Below are 13,609 nucleotides of genomic sequence, written 5' to 3' on the forward strand. Positions count from 1 at the left end.
TGATTGCGTAACTTCTGTAGGGTGGTATGTAAGTAATCAATCAATAGAAAGGATTGATTTATCAATCCTCAGAAAATATTCGACCACATTAAGGACTATCTTCGTTTTATCATAAGATCCAGCATTATAACAGTGCTAACCACTCAAACAAATTGTTATGTATGAATATTCAATAAAATTTATCTCAATAAATGAGGACTGAATGTGTGAATTGTTTAAGATATATAGAAAAAAGTAACTTAAGAAGACGCTGATTAGGTTTAGTAACCATCATAGTTTGAGAACTGAAGGAAATTCTAAAATGAATTGGACATTTTTTAACAAGATTTATTTAGATAGACCATCAAAATACATTTTCTAAATTGATGATCATAAAAAACGATAATTATAAAACTGTTTCAAAGACATCAGGTATCGAGAACAGATGTCAGCTATCTAATACCTATGGCTATCCATGAAATTTGGTGTTTCTAATTTTCGATTTAAATCACTTCACTACATAAAGTAGTCATCATCAAAACTGCCTCGTTCCTCAATTTGAACTTTACATAATAAGATATCTCATTAGAAATTCCAAACATAGATTAAAAAGCAAGTTATTTAGTAGCACACACTTATTATCAACTGTTGGGAATTTGTCTTATTTATAAGTAATTTACAGCGTGAATCGAAGTCATTTGAAGATTTATTACGAGTCACAAAGTTGTTTTGAACTATGAACTTAACCAGTTAGGGAATGAAACAGTATTTAGATATAATTAGAAATATACTGTAGATTGACTGAAGTTTAAAGTATAGGTAATTTCATTTTTATTTAGCTGTCCAATGTTATCATACTTTCCATAATACCTGGTGATCTGAAATTCGATTCCATATGGATTCGTGGTCATAAAATTCTAATGATTCACCTGGAATTAAGCGCCTATTCATTGCGCCCTATTTTTCAAAAGTTTTCTATTAAATGTTAGTTTATCACTCAAGTTACTTTTAAATGATGTGAATCCTACAAAACCACATAAATAAATTGTCTATCTAAGTTCTTGGTTATGAACTATGGCTTACTTTCTTTATTACACGAAGTCATCAACTCATAACTCTATATTCCTTATTTTATTGGGGAACTGACTATGTAATAAAGTATAAAAACAGAGATTTTAACTTGTGACAAACAAGCCACTGTACTTCCTGAAAAGTGTGAAATTCAGATATTCAATATCATGAAAGTTCATTTAGCTAAGTCAACTACAAACCTCTTCTAAACAACTGCTTGACAGTTATTGTTCCCATATTCATCTAATCGCGCCCGAAGTAAAGTAATTTGCTATGTTCAGCGGTCCATTAGCTTTTTTGCATTTCATAAAAAAACTCTATTTTCATTTACATCTATTTAAGGTATGTCAATGTCTAAAACATTTTGGCCGATACGAAGATGGTAATAAAACACCAATGCCAATACTTCAAGGAATTCGTGGCTCAGAAGTGGAAAACCTCCTGTTAACGATTGAACAAATGTTTGAGAAATTGATGTATAGCCTATTTGAGAAACGTCATTGTATATTGAATGTGAAGGCCACATCATGGCACGATAATTATAATCGTTTTAGGATTGGTGTTAAGGATTTGGAGGTAATGATGCAAAATGCAATTAACACAGCCTTTGAAACGGTCACAACTTTACAACAAGGTGTCGAAATACTAGATATTTTCGCTCATCTTCGAAGTCGTGAGGTAATTTTTGTTTTTTAAGAAATATATTTCTTCCTTGATTATTATTGGAGACCTTAACAAATGGACACTGAAGCATTTGACTAATGTATAACTGAAATCTAGCAGGCAGTCTGTACCTGCTTTTCTGTACATGAAGTGTTTTATCACTATTATGATCTAACTATGTCTTAGATTTCGATTAATTATTAGTCTCCTTCTTAGCAATTAAATTCTGGAAATCAAGGCTACTAATAGTACTGGCAATGAAATGTGGAAAATAATAACTTCAGACAACTAAACTATTTTATGCGCTCGAATATTCATTAATAAGTAGACATAATATTATATATTATGTTGATTAACTTCATTCCCGATAACGTTCTTTACTAAACACCCTGAGTGCTTCGAAAGACATCTTACAATTAGAAATCTGTATTTAGACAAAGATGATATGGCAACTACGATTGTTCATATAAATTCAATAGGAAGGAAATGCCAAAAGTACGTAGAACATAACTAATTGTTTAGTAAAAGAACTTTGGAGCTTGTAGTAAAAGCATATGATCATTCAAAACAATTATTACATTAAAAGTTTGGTGATTCCTGGTTATAGTTACATTAACAACTACATACAACGCTTATTATGTTATGTTTTAATCATGTAATAAGGAAATTAGGTATTCAGTCTGGAAATTATCAGAGGCTTAGATCTTGTATGATGGGCATTGAATCTTTCTTTTCATTTGCATTAGAACTCACAAATGACAGGTTAATTTTCGTTTCGTAATTAGTTGTAAAAGGAAGCATTGTTTTGTTATTTTGGCTGAAAATGTAAACATCAATACACTTATCATCTAGTTAGTAATTGTCAGTATTATTTTTTCGAAAGCATACTTATCTAAATTTTACTGAATCCATATTTTATTCTTCTCAGCCCTACACGAATCTATGTTTGAATTCCTCTTAGTTTGGCAACCGGTCAGATGTAGGGTAACAACTTCAAAGCTACTGATGACCACAGACACTAAAAATACATACGTTTTAGGTGGTTTAATCATAAAGCTTTCATTAATTTTTTATCCAACGTCAGGAAAATGTTTATAGGAGTAGACCACTGAATTCTCTCAACAAATGACTAAACTCTTGTCCTACTGAGGCAGAATTCGATGCGAACAACTGTTCGAAGTAGTTTCATAGTCAAGGTTTGAATATTTGATTGCTTTTCTTCTAACCTTTGAATCATATATAATTTTACTCATTGCCCTAGTTGATTGGCTTTGTTTAATTATACTTATGGATTATTGATTGAGTTTTTGTTGATGATGTACAAAGTCATAATAAAGGCTTCAACAAAGTCCGCTGGGCTCAGAGAATGTAACACCACTGAAACTTTTCGCTACAACACCAAATATTGGTCACCAAAATAGGAATATTATTATAATGACATTAACTTTAGAATTACTAATTGTGGGTCAGAAGTGAATAAAAAACATGCCTTCATTTCAATATCAATTAATAATTACAGATGGTGAAAATAATAACAATCCAATGAAGTATTTACATCAGTCTCACAACGCCCTGAAGTTCAATACAATTTAGATATCTGAAAATACAAAAAACAACATAAATGCTGACCGAAAACTTAATAAGTAGGCTTCTAAAAGTGAAATCGAAATTCTGAGAATACCGAATGTAGCGAACTGAAATGGGCTTTTTTTCGAATACTTAGGTTGATTTACGTTACTTGATGAAATCATATAAAACTTTCTGACTTTATTACAATTTTACTACTCATTTTTTACTTAGTAGTAATTATCCGTTATACAATTGTTTTCGTTTTGAAAAATTGATAGGTATGTTGTTAAAATAGCTGTCATATCCTGTTTTATAAAGTCCCCTAGCTGCATACCGAATATCCGAGGCATTACCGTTCATATGTGTCATTTTGAAAAATACAATCCTCAATATGAATGATTGAGCTACTGTTACCCCAAAGACACATCTTGACATGAATAATCCTAGCTAAGTTTACCGTAAGCTTATGTATAGTGTATACAAATGGAACCTAGGCGACTTGTGCTTAGAAATAAAAATTGCGCTTCATACTTATTGTGATATTAGGCGTGTAAAAATCGAGAGCGTTTGATTTTATCCTTTCTAAAAACAGTTCTTCATAACACTTCCACTTAAATTTTAAAAAAATAAACAAGTACCAATATGGTGTGTGCTAATTATATCCACATAAGTAGTATACAGCGATAGTCAGTAATAGAATGTATTTCAATAAAAGATCGAAAAGGATGGAACGGAATCGGAAAGCAACTGACATGAAAATATAGGAACAATGAAATCTCTGAGCCCTCCTATTTAATGGAAACTGTGTGAAAGATTGGATGATTACAACCTCCAAAAAGCTCATGTTTCTGCTAATAATTACGTCTATACTGATCATATGTCAACAAGTGTTGGCATCAATTAGTTGGTCAAATTTATTTTAGATTTCGTGTGTATAGGAAACCCTAAAATTTACTAATTTTCATTTGGTATACTAATGTTTATTACTTTAAGACTATACGAAGAACCATTGATAATCGAACAAATGAATTAGTATCACGTTTTGGTGATTGTTTAAATCAAGTCAAAAAAGAAATGACACAACGTGTTAATACTGGCCTCCCCATACCAACTGAAGCATATTATAGTGGACAAGCTTTATATTGGAAATTTTTACGTCGCCGATTAGAAAAGGATATGTTGGTTAGTCATATGAATATTTGCACTATCCTTTTTTGTATGGCATTCTAAAGATCAAAATGAATAACTATATATTTTTTTCCGTTGAAAGAACCATAAGTGTATAAAATGATACACAATTGTTTCTATATGATTTCATACTATCTGATTAATTGTTTAAACATTGGTTATTTATTAAATATTTTAATGGAAACATTTGATTCCTTAATTGTTATAGTTCGGTTATAACCTGTGCAAATGACTTAGATGTCTATGCAAATACTAGAACGTCCAAACATCAGTGGTTCCAAAAATCAGTATATATATTATTATTCAATAGTCACCGACTGTAACTTCTCATATTGCATAATAAAATGAAACCAATACAATCCAAGAAAGAAGAGTGAGATTAATAATACAAAACTGATTGCTTCTAGAAGATAAAACTAAATATGAAAGTAGAAACGTGTATAAGCAACTAATTTGATTCAGATTGGTTGTATTCGAAATAGAAAAAACTTTATTTATTCTGAGTATTCCCTGGTCGTTTCACGGTAATAATTTTGAAACATTGAGTAGGGAATAAAAACAAAGTTTCATTATATAGCCTCTTTAGAAGTGTAACACTATTTTATGACTTTTCAGTTAGTTCGTTCAACTATCTAACACTTGTTTATTTGACTACGATTTACAGAACGGTACAAGATAATTAGCCTTGTTTTGGAAGAGTATCAAGTTAATAGATAGCAATCATCTAAATTTGTGTTTTTAGCATTTCAGTTTTGCTTGTAACAAACTATTTACGTCTTTTTTTATAAATGTGATCGAAGATCTATATCCAGGATATCACTGCCTTCAAACAGAATGCTCGAGAAGTGCTAGAGAATCGATTACATTATCATGTATTTATATTGCCTTAATTCCAACTGTGTTACTGTATAAATTTGAAAAGTGACAATAATTCATAAATATAGTTTTATTTAACAAATTATTTGATAGAAAGATAAATTCCTGATGTTTTACTCACGAATGTCAAAATATTTTGGTTGCCTAAAAAGTGTTCATATTGGGAAACCGCGTGCTGAATTACTGACGTTCTATTGAATTTCTTGAGTTTAAGGCATTTCATCATCATTACTTACTTACTTACTCCTGTTACCCTCAATGGAGCATAGGGCACCGACCCGCATTCTCCAACTCACTCTGTTCTGGGACTTCCTTTCTAGTTCTATTCAGTTGTTGTTCATTCTTCTCATATCTCGCTAAAAAAAACGCTAACCAAAAAAAATTCTCATCATCATTAGTACATGGAAATATTTAAATAATTTGATATTTAACTCAGCTATTGAAATATTCTTATGATTTTTCACGCTCTGAATAGGCATAAGAACCATATAGATCGAATAAATTACTCCATTTACTTGGAAATAATATATACAGAATATATAATCTCATGGATGGTAAGAATAACCAAAGCAATGTAAATGTGAACCTTGTTTGACTCAGAAGTCGCTATTTGATCTGCTCATGATCACAATAATAAGCATAGATAAATTATTATCGGTATATAAAAACAAAAAAAATTGTGTATTTCTTTACTTGTTTCCTAGGCTTTAGATCAAGCATTTTTCCTACCATTATCTGACGCTGGCATACCAGAACTTCGTCAACAATATACACAACTAACTGATGCATTAGATGATTTAACTAGGAAAATATATAATGAATTCCAAACAACCATTGAACCAGTAAGTTTAATTTAATCACATTAAATGAAAAGTAATGATAATAATTCGGACTAATTAATTCAAATGTCCTTACATGATCCTTCGTTATATCTCTACTGGAGAAAATAATAGCGGTATGGAAACTAACATTGATAAGATCCAGTCTAGGTAATATTCTCTATCAAAATAAGAAATGATATAATTCAACTGTTCAACTTATGAAATTCTTTTGTCACTATAATGAAGATTTTTAGGATTGCCGCAAACTTTTTATCATTCATAAATCTCCTTCGTCAATTTCTGCGATGAATACGACACATTATAGGACCAGATATTTTATGCATTTATTATACATATATACATCGTTTGTAAAAACTATCATGTACTGGAAGATGGAAGAAGAATAATCGTGTCTGCTTTCAGTAGATCATACTGACTAAAATGTATTGCTTTATTTAATTATTATACAATTATTTTGCATCATGCTTACATTTTCCACTATAACTCCAAACTGTACAGTGTCTAATATGGGGAGGAGAAAACGTTTGCTATATGTTTTCTTTATATCCCTTATGATAGAGTATAGAAAAGCATAACATTTAGATTTGTGACATATTTGTTTGACTTTATTTAAAACTCGATCTTTCTCGCAAAGTCTATTATCATGAAAGAGTATGAAGCATGTTTACATACTTCGGAATTTTTTGACAATTTTATGTTAAAATTTGTGCCTTATGATTCAGAATGAATACTTCTAAGTTCATATTATGGTGTGGGTTACCTATATCCATATAAGTAGTATATACGACGGTCGGGCATTGAATGTATTTCAGTAGAAGATCGATAACGAATGAACGGGAAGGAAACGCAGTTGGTATGAAACTGCATGAACAATAATAATCAGAGACGATGGACTGATATTTACAGAACGAACGGGATGACCAAACCAAAACGTGGTACCAGTCGTTGAGGTCACTAACTCCTGGTCTGATTTATGTTGGTAGATGCGGACTACTTGGTTGGGGTCCGCGCGAATATCGCGACCAATGGCTGGAGACTCTAGATAACATGGCTCAGGATGGATCACAATGGCGTATGTTTATACACTCTTTGTCTTCCCTTAATCCGTGAGATTAAAATTGCTTTATATCTTTATTTCTACGAAATAATTCTTTCTTCCTGTATTATATCCTTATATGCAATCTTTCTTTTATACATTACTACCATTGAAGTAACTACTTCTATGAATTTGGTGTTGATCTTGTTGTGCTAATGAGGCGTGGCAACTTGGACTGATGCACATATGTCCCTGGTCCTACAATGTAGCTGACTGACTTGTCACCAACATTTTCCTCAATATAATCAGGCATTGATTCATCAATAATGATATATCGAAAAGTTTTCTGATAGTCAATCATCAAAATTGATCAATATTTCTTTCAAGCATTTTGATATGATCCCCAAGATCTTAGCACAACAAACATATGTTAAATGATCTGTTAATTTTATCTAATTGACTGTAACATTTTATTGTGTTCGTTTTTTGTTAGTACTTTATAGATAAGTACACCATTTTTTTTAAATAAAACACGTACACTTCTAAATATTGGTCCTATCTTTGATTTCTAATAACTTCGATGGCTTACGTCAATGATAGTCTTGTCTGCAGCTATTACTCCTTCATACTTCATATCATTGTTTGTTATTCTTTTATTTCGTTTTAAAAATCGTAATTTCATCTCATCAATTTCTAAAATCTTATTTCATTACTTGTTTATTCACACTAAACTGGTTTCAACAGTCAGGTTAGTAAAAAAGTGCTTAAACCTTTTATGACAGTCGAACCCTGATAACTTTCTTCTAAAAATTCATGTGAGTGAGAGATTTGTGGTTGATCATGGAACTGCTTTAAACCTTGACGGTATACTTCATGTTCATTCACTAAATCTAAAATTATATTTTTATATCATTTTATTTATTTATTTCAGGATCCATTGAAATGTCTTGATTTACCTGTATTAACACGTAGTACTTTAAAATCTGGTATGACTGAACCAAATTTCAGTGGAACAACTCTTAAATTACTTAATGAATTATATTATTGGAATAGACTTGGTTATGAATTACCGACTAATACTAATGAAGCCTATAGACGTCGTATTGAATTAAAATATCTTCATGATATTATATTAATTATTGTTCGTGATTATAATCGTATTATTAATTCATTAAATAATGATGAACGTGCATTATTTAAAGAACGTATTAAATTATTAGATATTAAATTAATACCTGGTTTAACAAAATTACATTGGACAGTGAAAGGTTTAATTGAAATGTTTATACATGATTGTCGTATACAAGCAAATAAATTACAACTGATAGTTGATGAATATAAATTAGCTAATATAAATATTAAAGAAAATTGTGAAGAAATTACAAAAAATTTATTAATTAAATTACAATCCAATAGGATTTATGAAAATACGGAATTTGATGATTGTCAGGTGAGTACAGAATTCATATTCAGTTTACAGATATGATCAATTTGATATAAATAGTAACATTAGATGGAGAGAACAAACATGTAATATAAGATTGTTTTAAGTTTACTAGTTCAAAAATTTTCATAGTTGAAATCGTGAATCAGTTGAAGCTAGACCACTGCTGAGGAGTCTCACAATAGGACGAAACGGCTGTCCAGTGCTTCCAGGTTTTCCATGGTGGTCTAGCTTCAACTGATTCACGATTTCAACTATGAAAATACTAAATTCTCCACAAAACCCCCTCTGATCTATAATCATATACTCACTAGTGACTAACTTCAAGAGATATTTCCTTGAGTTCTAATGGGAAGCAGTGACCAGTGGAGTTCAACCAAGTGTGTTGTAGAGATACCAACTCATTGAGGACAGTTAGTGAACGGTTGCTCAAAATCGTGGATTGGTTGAAGTTAGACATTAACACAGGTGGATGCCGGCTCAGTGGTCTATCGGTTGAGTGCTCTGGCGCAAGACTGGTAGGTCCTAGGTTCGAATCTCGCGAGTGCGGGATCGTGGATGCGCACTGCTGAGGAGTCCCATAATAGGATGAAACGGCTGTCCAGTGCTTCCAGATTTTCCATGGTGGTCTAACTTCAACTGACTCGTGATTTCAACTGTGAAAATACTGAAATCTCCACGAAAAACCCCTTCAGTTCAGAAATTGTTTACGTAGTACATTTATGACATGTATTACAGCAATCCAATTCATCATCAGGGAACTTTTAGTTTTTTCTTAAGTGGATAGCCTGTTGATAGATGAACGGTGTTATTTAAGGTTATTTCCTGTATCAGGATGAATGATTGATAATTATCTACAACTAGAGAAAGTAAGATTCAAATAGAAAGCACGGAACAACAAAACAATGGTTATCAAAATATGTCTGTCATGTTTACCACTGTTCATGTTAGATATTATTCAAATAAGTTAAGGTTGCTAGGGACAGTGTTAATGTAGAGTGACAGTAAGTAAGTGGTTAAACATTTAAAGTTTCTATAATCTCACTTATGGAGTAAGATACACTTACAGGCACTAGAACATTTAATGCATTTTCAGAGGAGCAGTATGTATTAATGCAGCGAACAAACAATAAGAGAGATTTTATCGTACGGTTAGATTGTGGTAGATTACTCTCGAGTCTAGAAAACTTACAGGTAAAGTAATTCATATAGAGAGATGATTTGGAATGTGTTTGTTTCACCAGTGACAAGCAGTTATGAATGTCGTAATGAGAAGTTTCTGCATACTGAATTGCTTGGTTCGATGTAAAGGATAGTTTATTATGTTTTTTAAAGAAGATAAGATTTAGTTTGAGTCTCGTCTTTTATAAAGGGTCGAACCCAAGTTTATTACATCTAGAATTATAAGTCAAGGTACAATCACTCCTAAGAATACGAAGTGTAAATCATCTCTGTACTGATTCCAGACTTAATTTATTCTTTATGCGCGTACTACTAAGAATAATGCGCAGTATTCTAGGAGTGGTCGAACACAAACTTTGTGTATTAAAATGCGTGATTCATTGTTGAAAAGGTTCCGAGTTATGTAACCTATAAGACCTCAATGATTGAAAACACTATAATATCCATAAAAGCCCCTTTTGATGTAAGTCTAAATGTTTTATGTTTTCCGGAAATTAACAATTGGTGACTAATAAAATGGGTGCGGTAAAGACTATGTAATAGGATTATTCAACAAGTTATGTTAGATTGAAATTAGAAACTAAAATGTTGACATGATCGAAGTTTGGAAGATTTGAGAAATGTGATAACAGCTAAGATAAATGGAGAGGCTATATAAACTCTCCTCTATCTTTTTTTTACTTATCATTTTAGTCTGAACATAGGAAGGTAACAAAAGAAAAACTTATTGCCATCCATAAAGATATCATAAATAAATTGCGTGAAGTGAAACAAACATTTGTTTCTGAAAGTGCCGATATTCAAATGCATTGGTGGAAGTAAGTCTTATTGTTTTTATGTAATAGTTACGAAAAGTTTATTGGATAATATCTCTCCTGTTAAATGTAGTCAACATTTTAGATTTATTAGAAGCTTCATAAGTTAAATTTAATTTAAACTGGGAATGGTTAGGATGTTTCCATAATTTAGCGATCTCGATAAGAAGACATTGATTTTTATACACATGCAGAAACTTGTTGTGATGGTCGAGAAAACTTTACATTTGAACAGTTTTGTAAACTTAACTTTTTGGATGATATTATATCCTTGCCTTGACCATATTATATTCCATCAGGTAATCGCAGTGATTGTGATTATATTTTTTTAAAATAACTTACATATATACATGCATACGATAACTAATCTTGGAAAATTTAGACATAAACTTTTTGTATTCAGTCTGAAAGTAATTCCTACTGCTTTATTGGTTAATCAGTCAATAAACTTTACACTACAGTCATGTTGGATTATAATAAGTTATTATTTTAACACTACATTGGCGATGTAACATTCAGATACTAAATTGTAAATGTTGTTTCTATATTTTCAATTCACTCACTTTTTTGCTTACGTTACTGGTCTTTCTAACTTGGTAATCTTTATTCAAGCAGAATTTCTTCGGTAATCCCAACAGATGGTTTTGTACAGCTAAGTGATAAATATAGTTTAGACTAGCTTTTTATTCAAACATTTCTAAAACTTGTTCAAAGTGTTGAGATTTTTGGTTATTTCTCTTATGTTTAATTTGATAATCGTTTTTAGTTTCTAACTTTTTAACCCAGATATACAGAAAAAATGGATCATTTTTGTGAAGAAGCATTCAGAATAAACGTTAAATCATCATTATGTGAATTGCAAAAAGCAATAAACGGTGATGGACGAAATGATCCTAATCCTCTATTCAAAGTATCATTGAATTTAGATAATGATGTGTTAATATTTTCTCCAACACTTGGTCAACTAACACTTGTTGTAGCTTCATTAGGCAGTAAATTCGCAGAAATCATTTCAGTTATTCCTCGTCTACCTGATTTGTTAGCCCAAGCTAAGTCTACAAGACCAGTAAGTTTTCTTTAAAACTTTTTGTCTCTTGTTTTGTAGATTTTATCGCTCACTTTGTGCAATATTGATTATAACCCTGAACCAGCTTTTCACTTAGTAGCTCATAAATAGATACAGTTTAGTTCTCGAATATATAACTAATAAAGAATGAGACCTAAATATGTACAACATTCTAACATAGTTTATGAACTTCTCAACAGCTGTAACCAATATTTTTTATCCTAGCGCTAAAGAATTGCTACGTACTGAACCTCATCTTTTTAAATATAGATCAGTTTTATTGTACCATCTTCGTTAAAGTTACTTATAAGTTGAAAAGTAATTTCATATTTTTGATTTTCGCACTAAAGGATCTTTGTCGTATCGAATCAGCCTTTCATTTTTCACTGTTTTATGTTCTGAGTTTTTTTATTGCCGTGGTTAACTAGAGATTAGTTGCCTCTGGGTAATAAATGGTTTTTTACTAATCACTCAACTGCTAACCCAATGCATGGTGAGCCAAGTAAGATGTAATTGACTGACAAGACTCACCTCAGTTTATTGATATACTAATAGACTATTCGGTCAACACACACATACAATCTTGTGAGTGCATACTTTTCTCTTATTATATCATCGTGTTAAAAAAATTTAAACCCTTTATATGACGGTCTCAAACAGCTATGTATTCATTACGATCACTTGGTATGCATTCAATCATGATAGTGGGATGTTTTCTGCTATAATCAGATAATCCTATCGAAATTATCAATAATAACTATTATTGTAATAATGACAATTAAAACAAGGTTATCATGTTGGCTGAAATCAGATTCTCGATGGTTTTTACAATTTAAAATCATATCGTCAATTGTGATATGAATTGTTAATCGCTGAATGATTATTTTCACTTTTTTTTAAAATAATGTTTGCATTCATATGGCACGTTTGTAAAATTAATTACTAGATTGATACTGTTATAAGCTTTGAAGAGCATTAAAACATATTTACGTGTTATTACTACTTTGGTGTAACCTGAGTACGAACTACGAAAGTATGAAAAGTTAGTAAGGTTTCGAGAAAACATACCAAATACGAATGCAAGCTGGTAGACAACATCTCTCAATCCACTAATTTTAATTTAGTTTAAGGTGATCACCTGTGTAGTACAACATTTAGCTTTTTAAGAAATGAATCAGTTCGATTTCTAAGTAAATGGTACATATCTTACTTGATTTTATCTTATTTGGAACTGATTTTAGCCAATAAGTGAAGTTATTGCAACAGATGAAGAAATTAATAAAATACAAGCAAGTATTAAACGTGGAATGCAAGAAATTGGTACAGCAGTTCATGAACCTCTTAGTTATTGGGATCAATTTAGAGAAATCTGGGAATTGCCTAAAGATGATTTTATACAAAGATATCGACAATTAAATCCACATGTTACTTCAATTGATGCTGATATATCTAGGTAATTTTCCGTAGCACTTACTTTTAATCTATATTCATTCAGTTTTTAAGTATTTACTCTAGAACGTTTAGTTCACTATTTACGACAGTGAATTCAGAATAAATAAGGTTACATTTCACCTGTCAGTATTGAAAGAAATATATTTATCATCCCAACAATTATTATTTACTTTGATATGCATGTAAGATAATATCATTCGACCTACTCTGATACTGATACTTGAGACACTTTTTACTTTAAGAACTTTCGCTCGATTATTAAATTACTTTGTAGGGTTAGGAAATAAAAATCTTGATGTAAAGTAGAGTCAGTTATCAAAATTTGAATAAAAGTTTTCACATAATATAAATAATATAACTGATCACTTAAAATTTCTTTACTGCCTTAACGGTTGTAGACCTATGAACAGATGGATCTCTTTTGTG

The 13,609-nt window shown here is 31.0% G+C and overlaps 1 protein-coding gene across 1 annotated transcript in view; it reads left to right on the forward strand.

Moving 5' to 3' along the window:
- Smp_176300 (dynein heavy chain, putative) overlaps positions 1 to 13,609 on the forward strand; it is a gene marked incomplete at both ends in the record, with an annotated part of 98,845 nt that overhangs the window by 7,228 nt on the left and 78,008 nt on the right. Inside the window, 7 exons of the mRNA XM_018795231.1 lie at positions 1,393 to 1,728; positions 4,276 to 4,464; positions 6,051 to 6,188; positions 8,156 to 8,674; positions 10,544 to 10,668; positions 11,452 to 11,731; positions 12,973 to 13,184. Of these exons, the coding sequence (XP_018646987.1) occupies positions 1,393 to 1,728; positions 4,276 to 4,464; positions 6,051 to 6,188; positions 8,156 to 8,674; positions 10,544 to 10,668; positions 11,452 to 11,731; positions 12,973 to 13,184 (1,799 nt within the window). The remainder of the gene's footprint in view (positions 1 to 1,392; positions 1,729 to 4,275; positions 4,465 to 6,050; positions 6,189 to 8,155; positions 8,675 to 10,543; positions 10,669 to 11,451; positions 11,732 to 12,972; positions 13,185 to 13,609) is intronic.

The sequence above is a fragment of the Schistosoma mansoni genome, assembly GCF_000237925.1.
Source record: "Schistosoma mansoni, WGS project CABG00000000 data, supercontig 0180, strain Puerto Rico, whole genome shotgun sequence".
Classification (NCBI taxonomy): domain Eukaryota; kingdom Metazoa; phylum Platyhelminthes; class Trematoda; order Strigeidida; family Schistosomatidae; genus Schistosoma; species Schistosoma mansoni.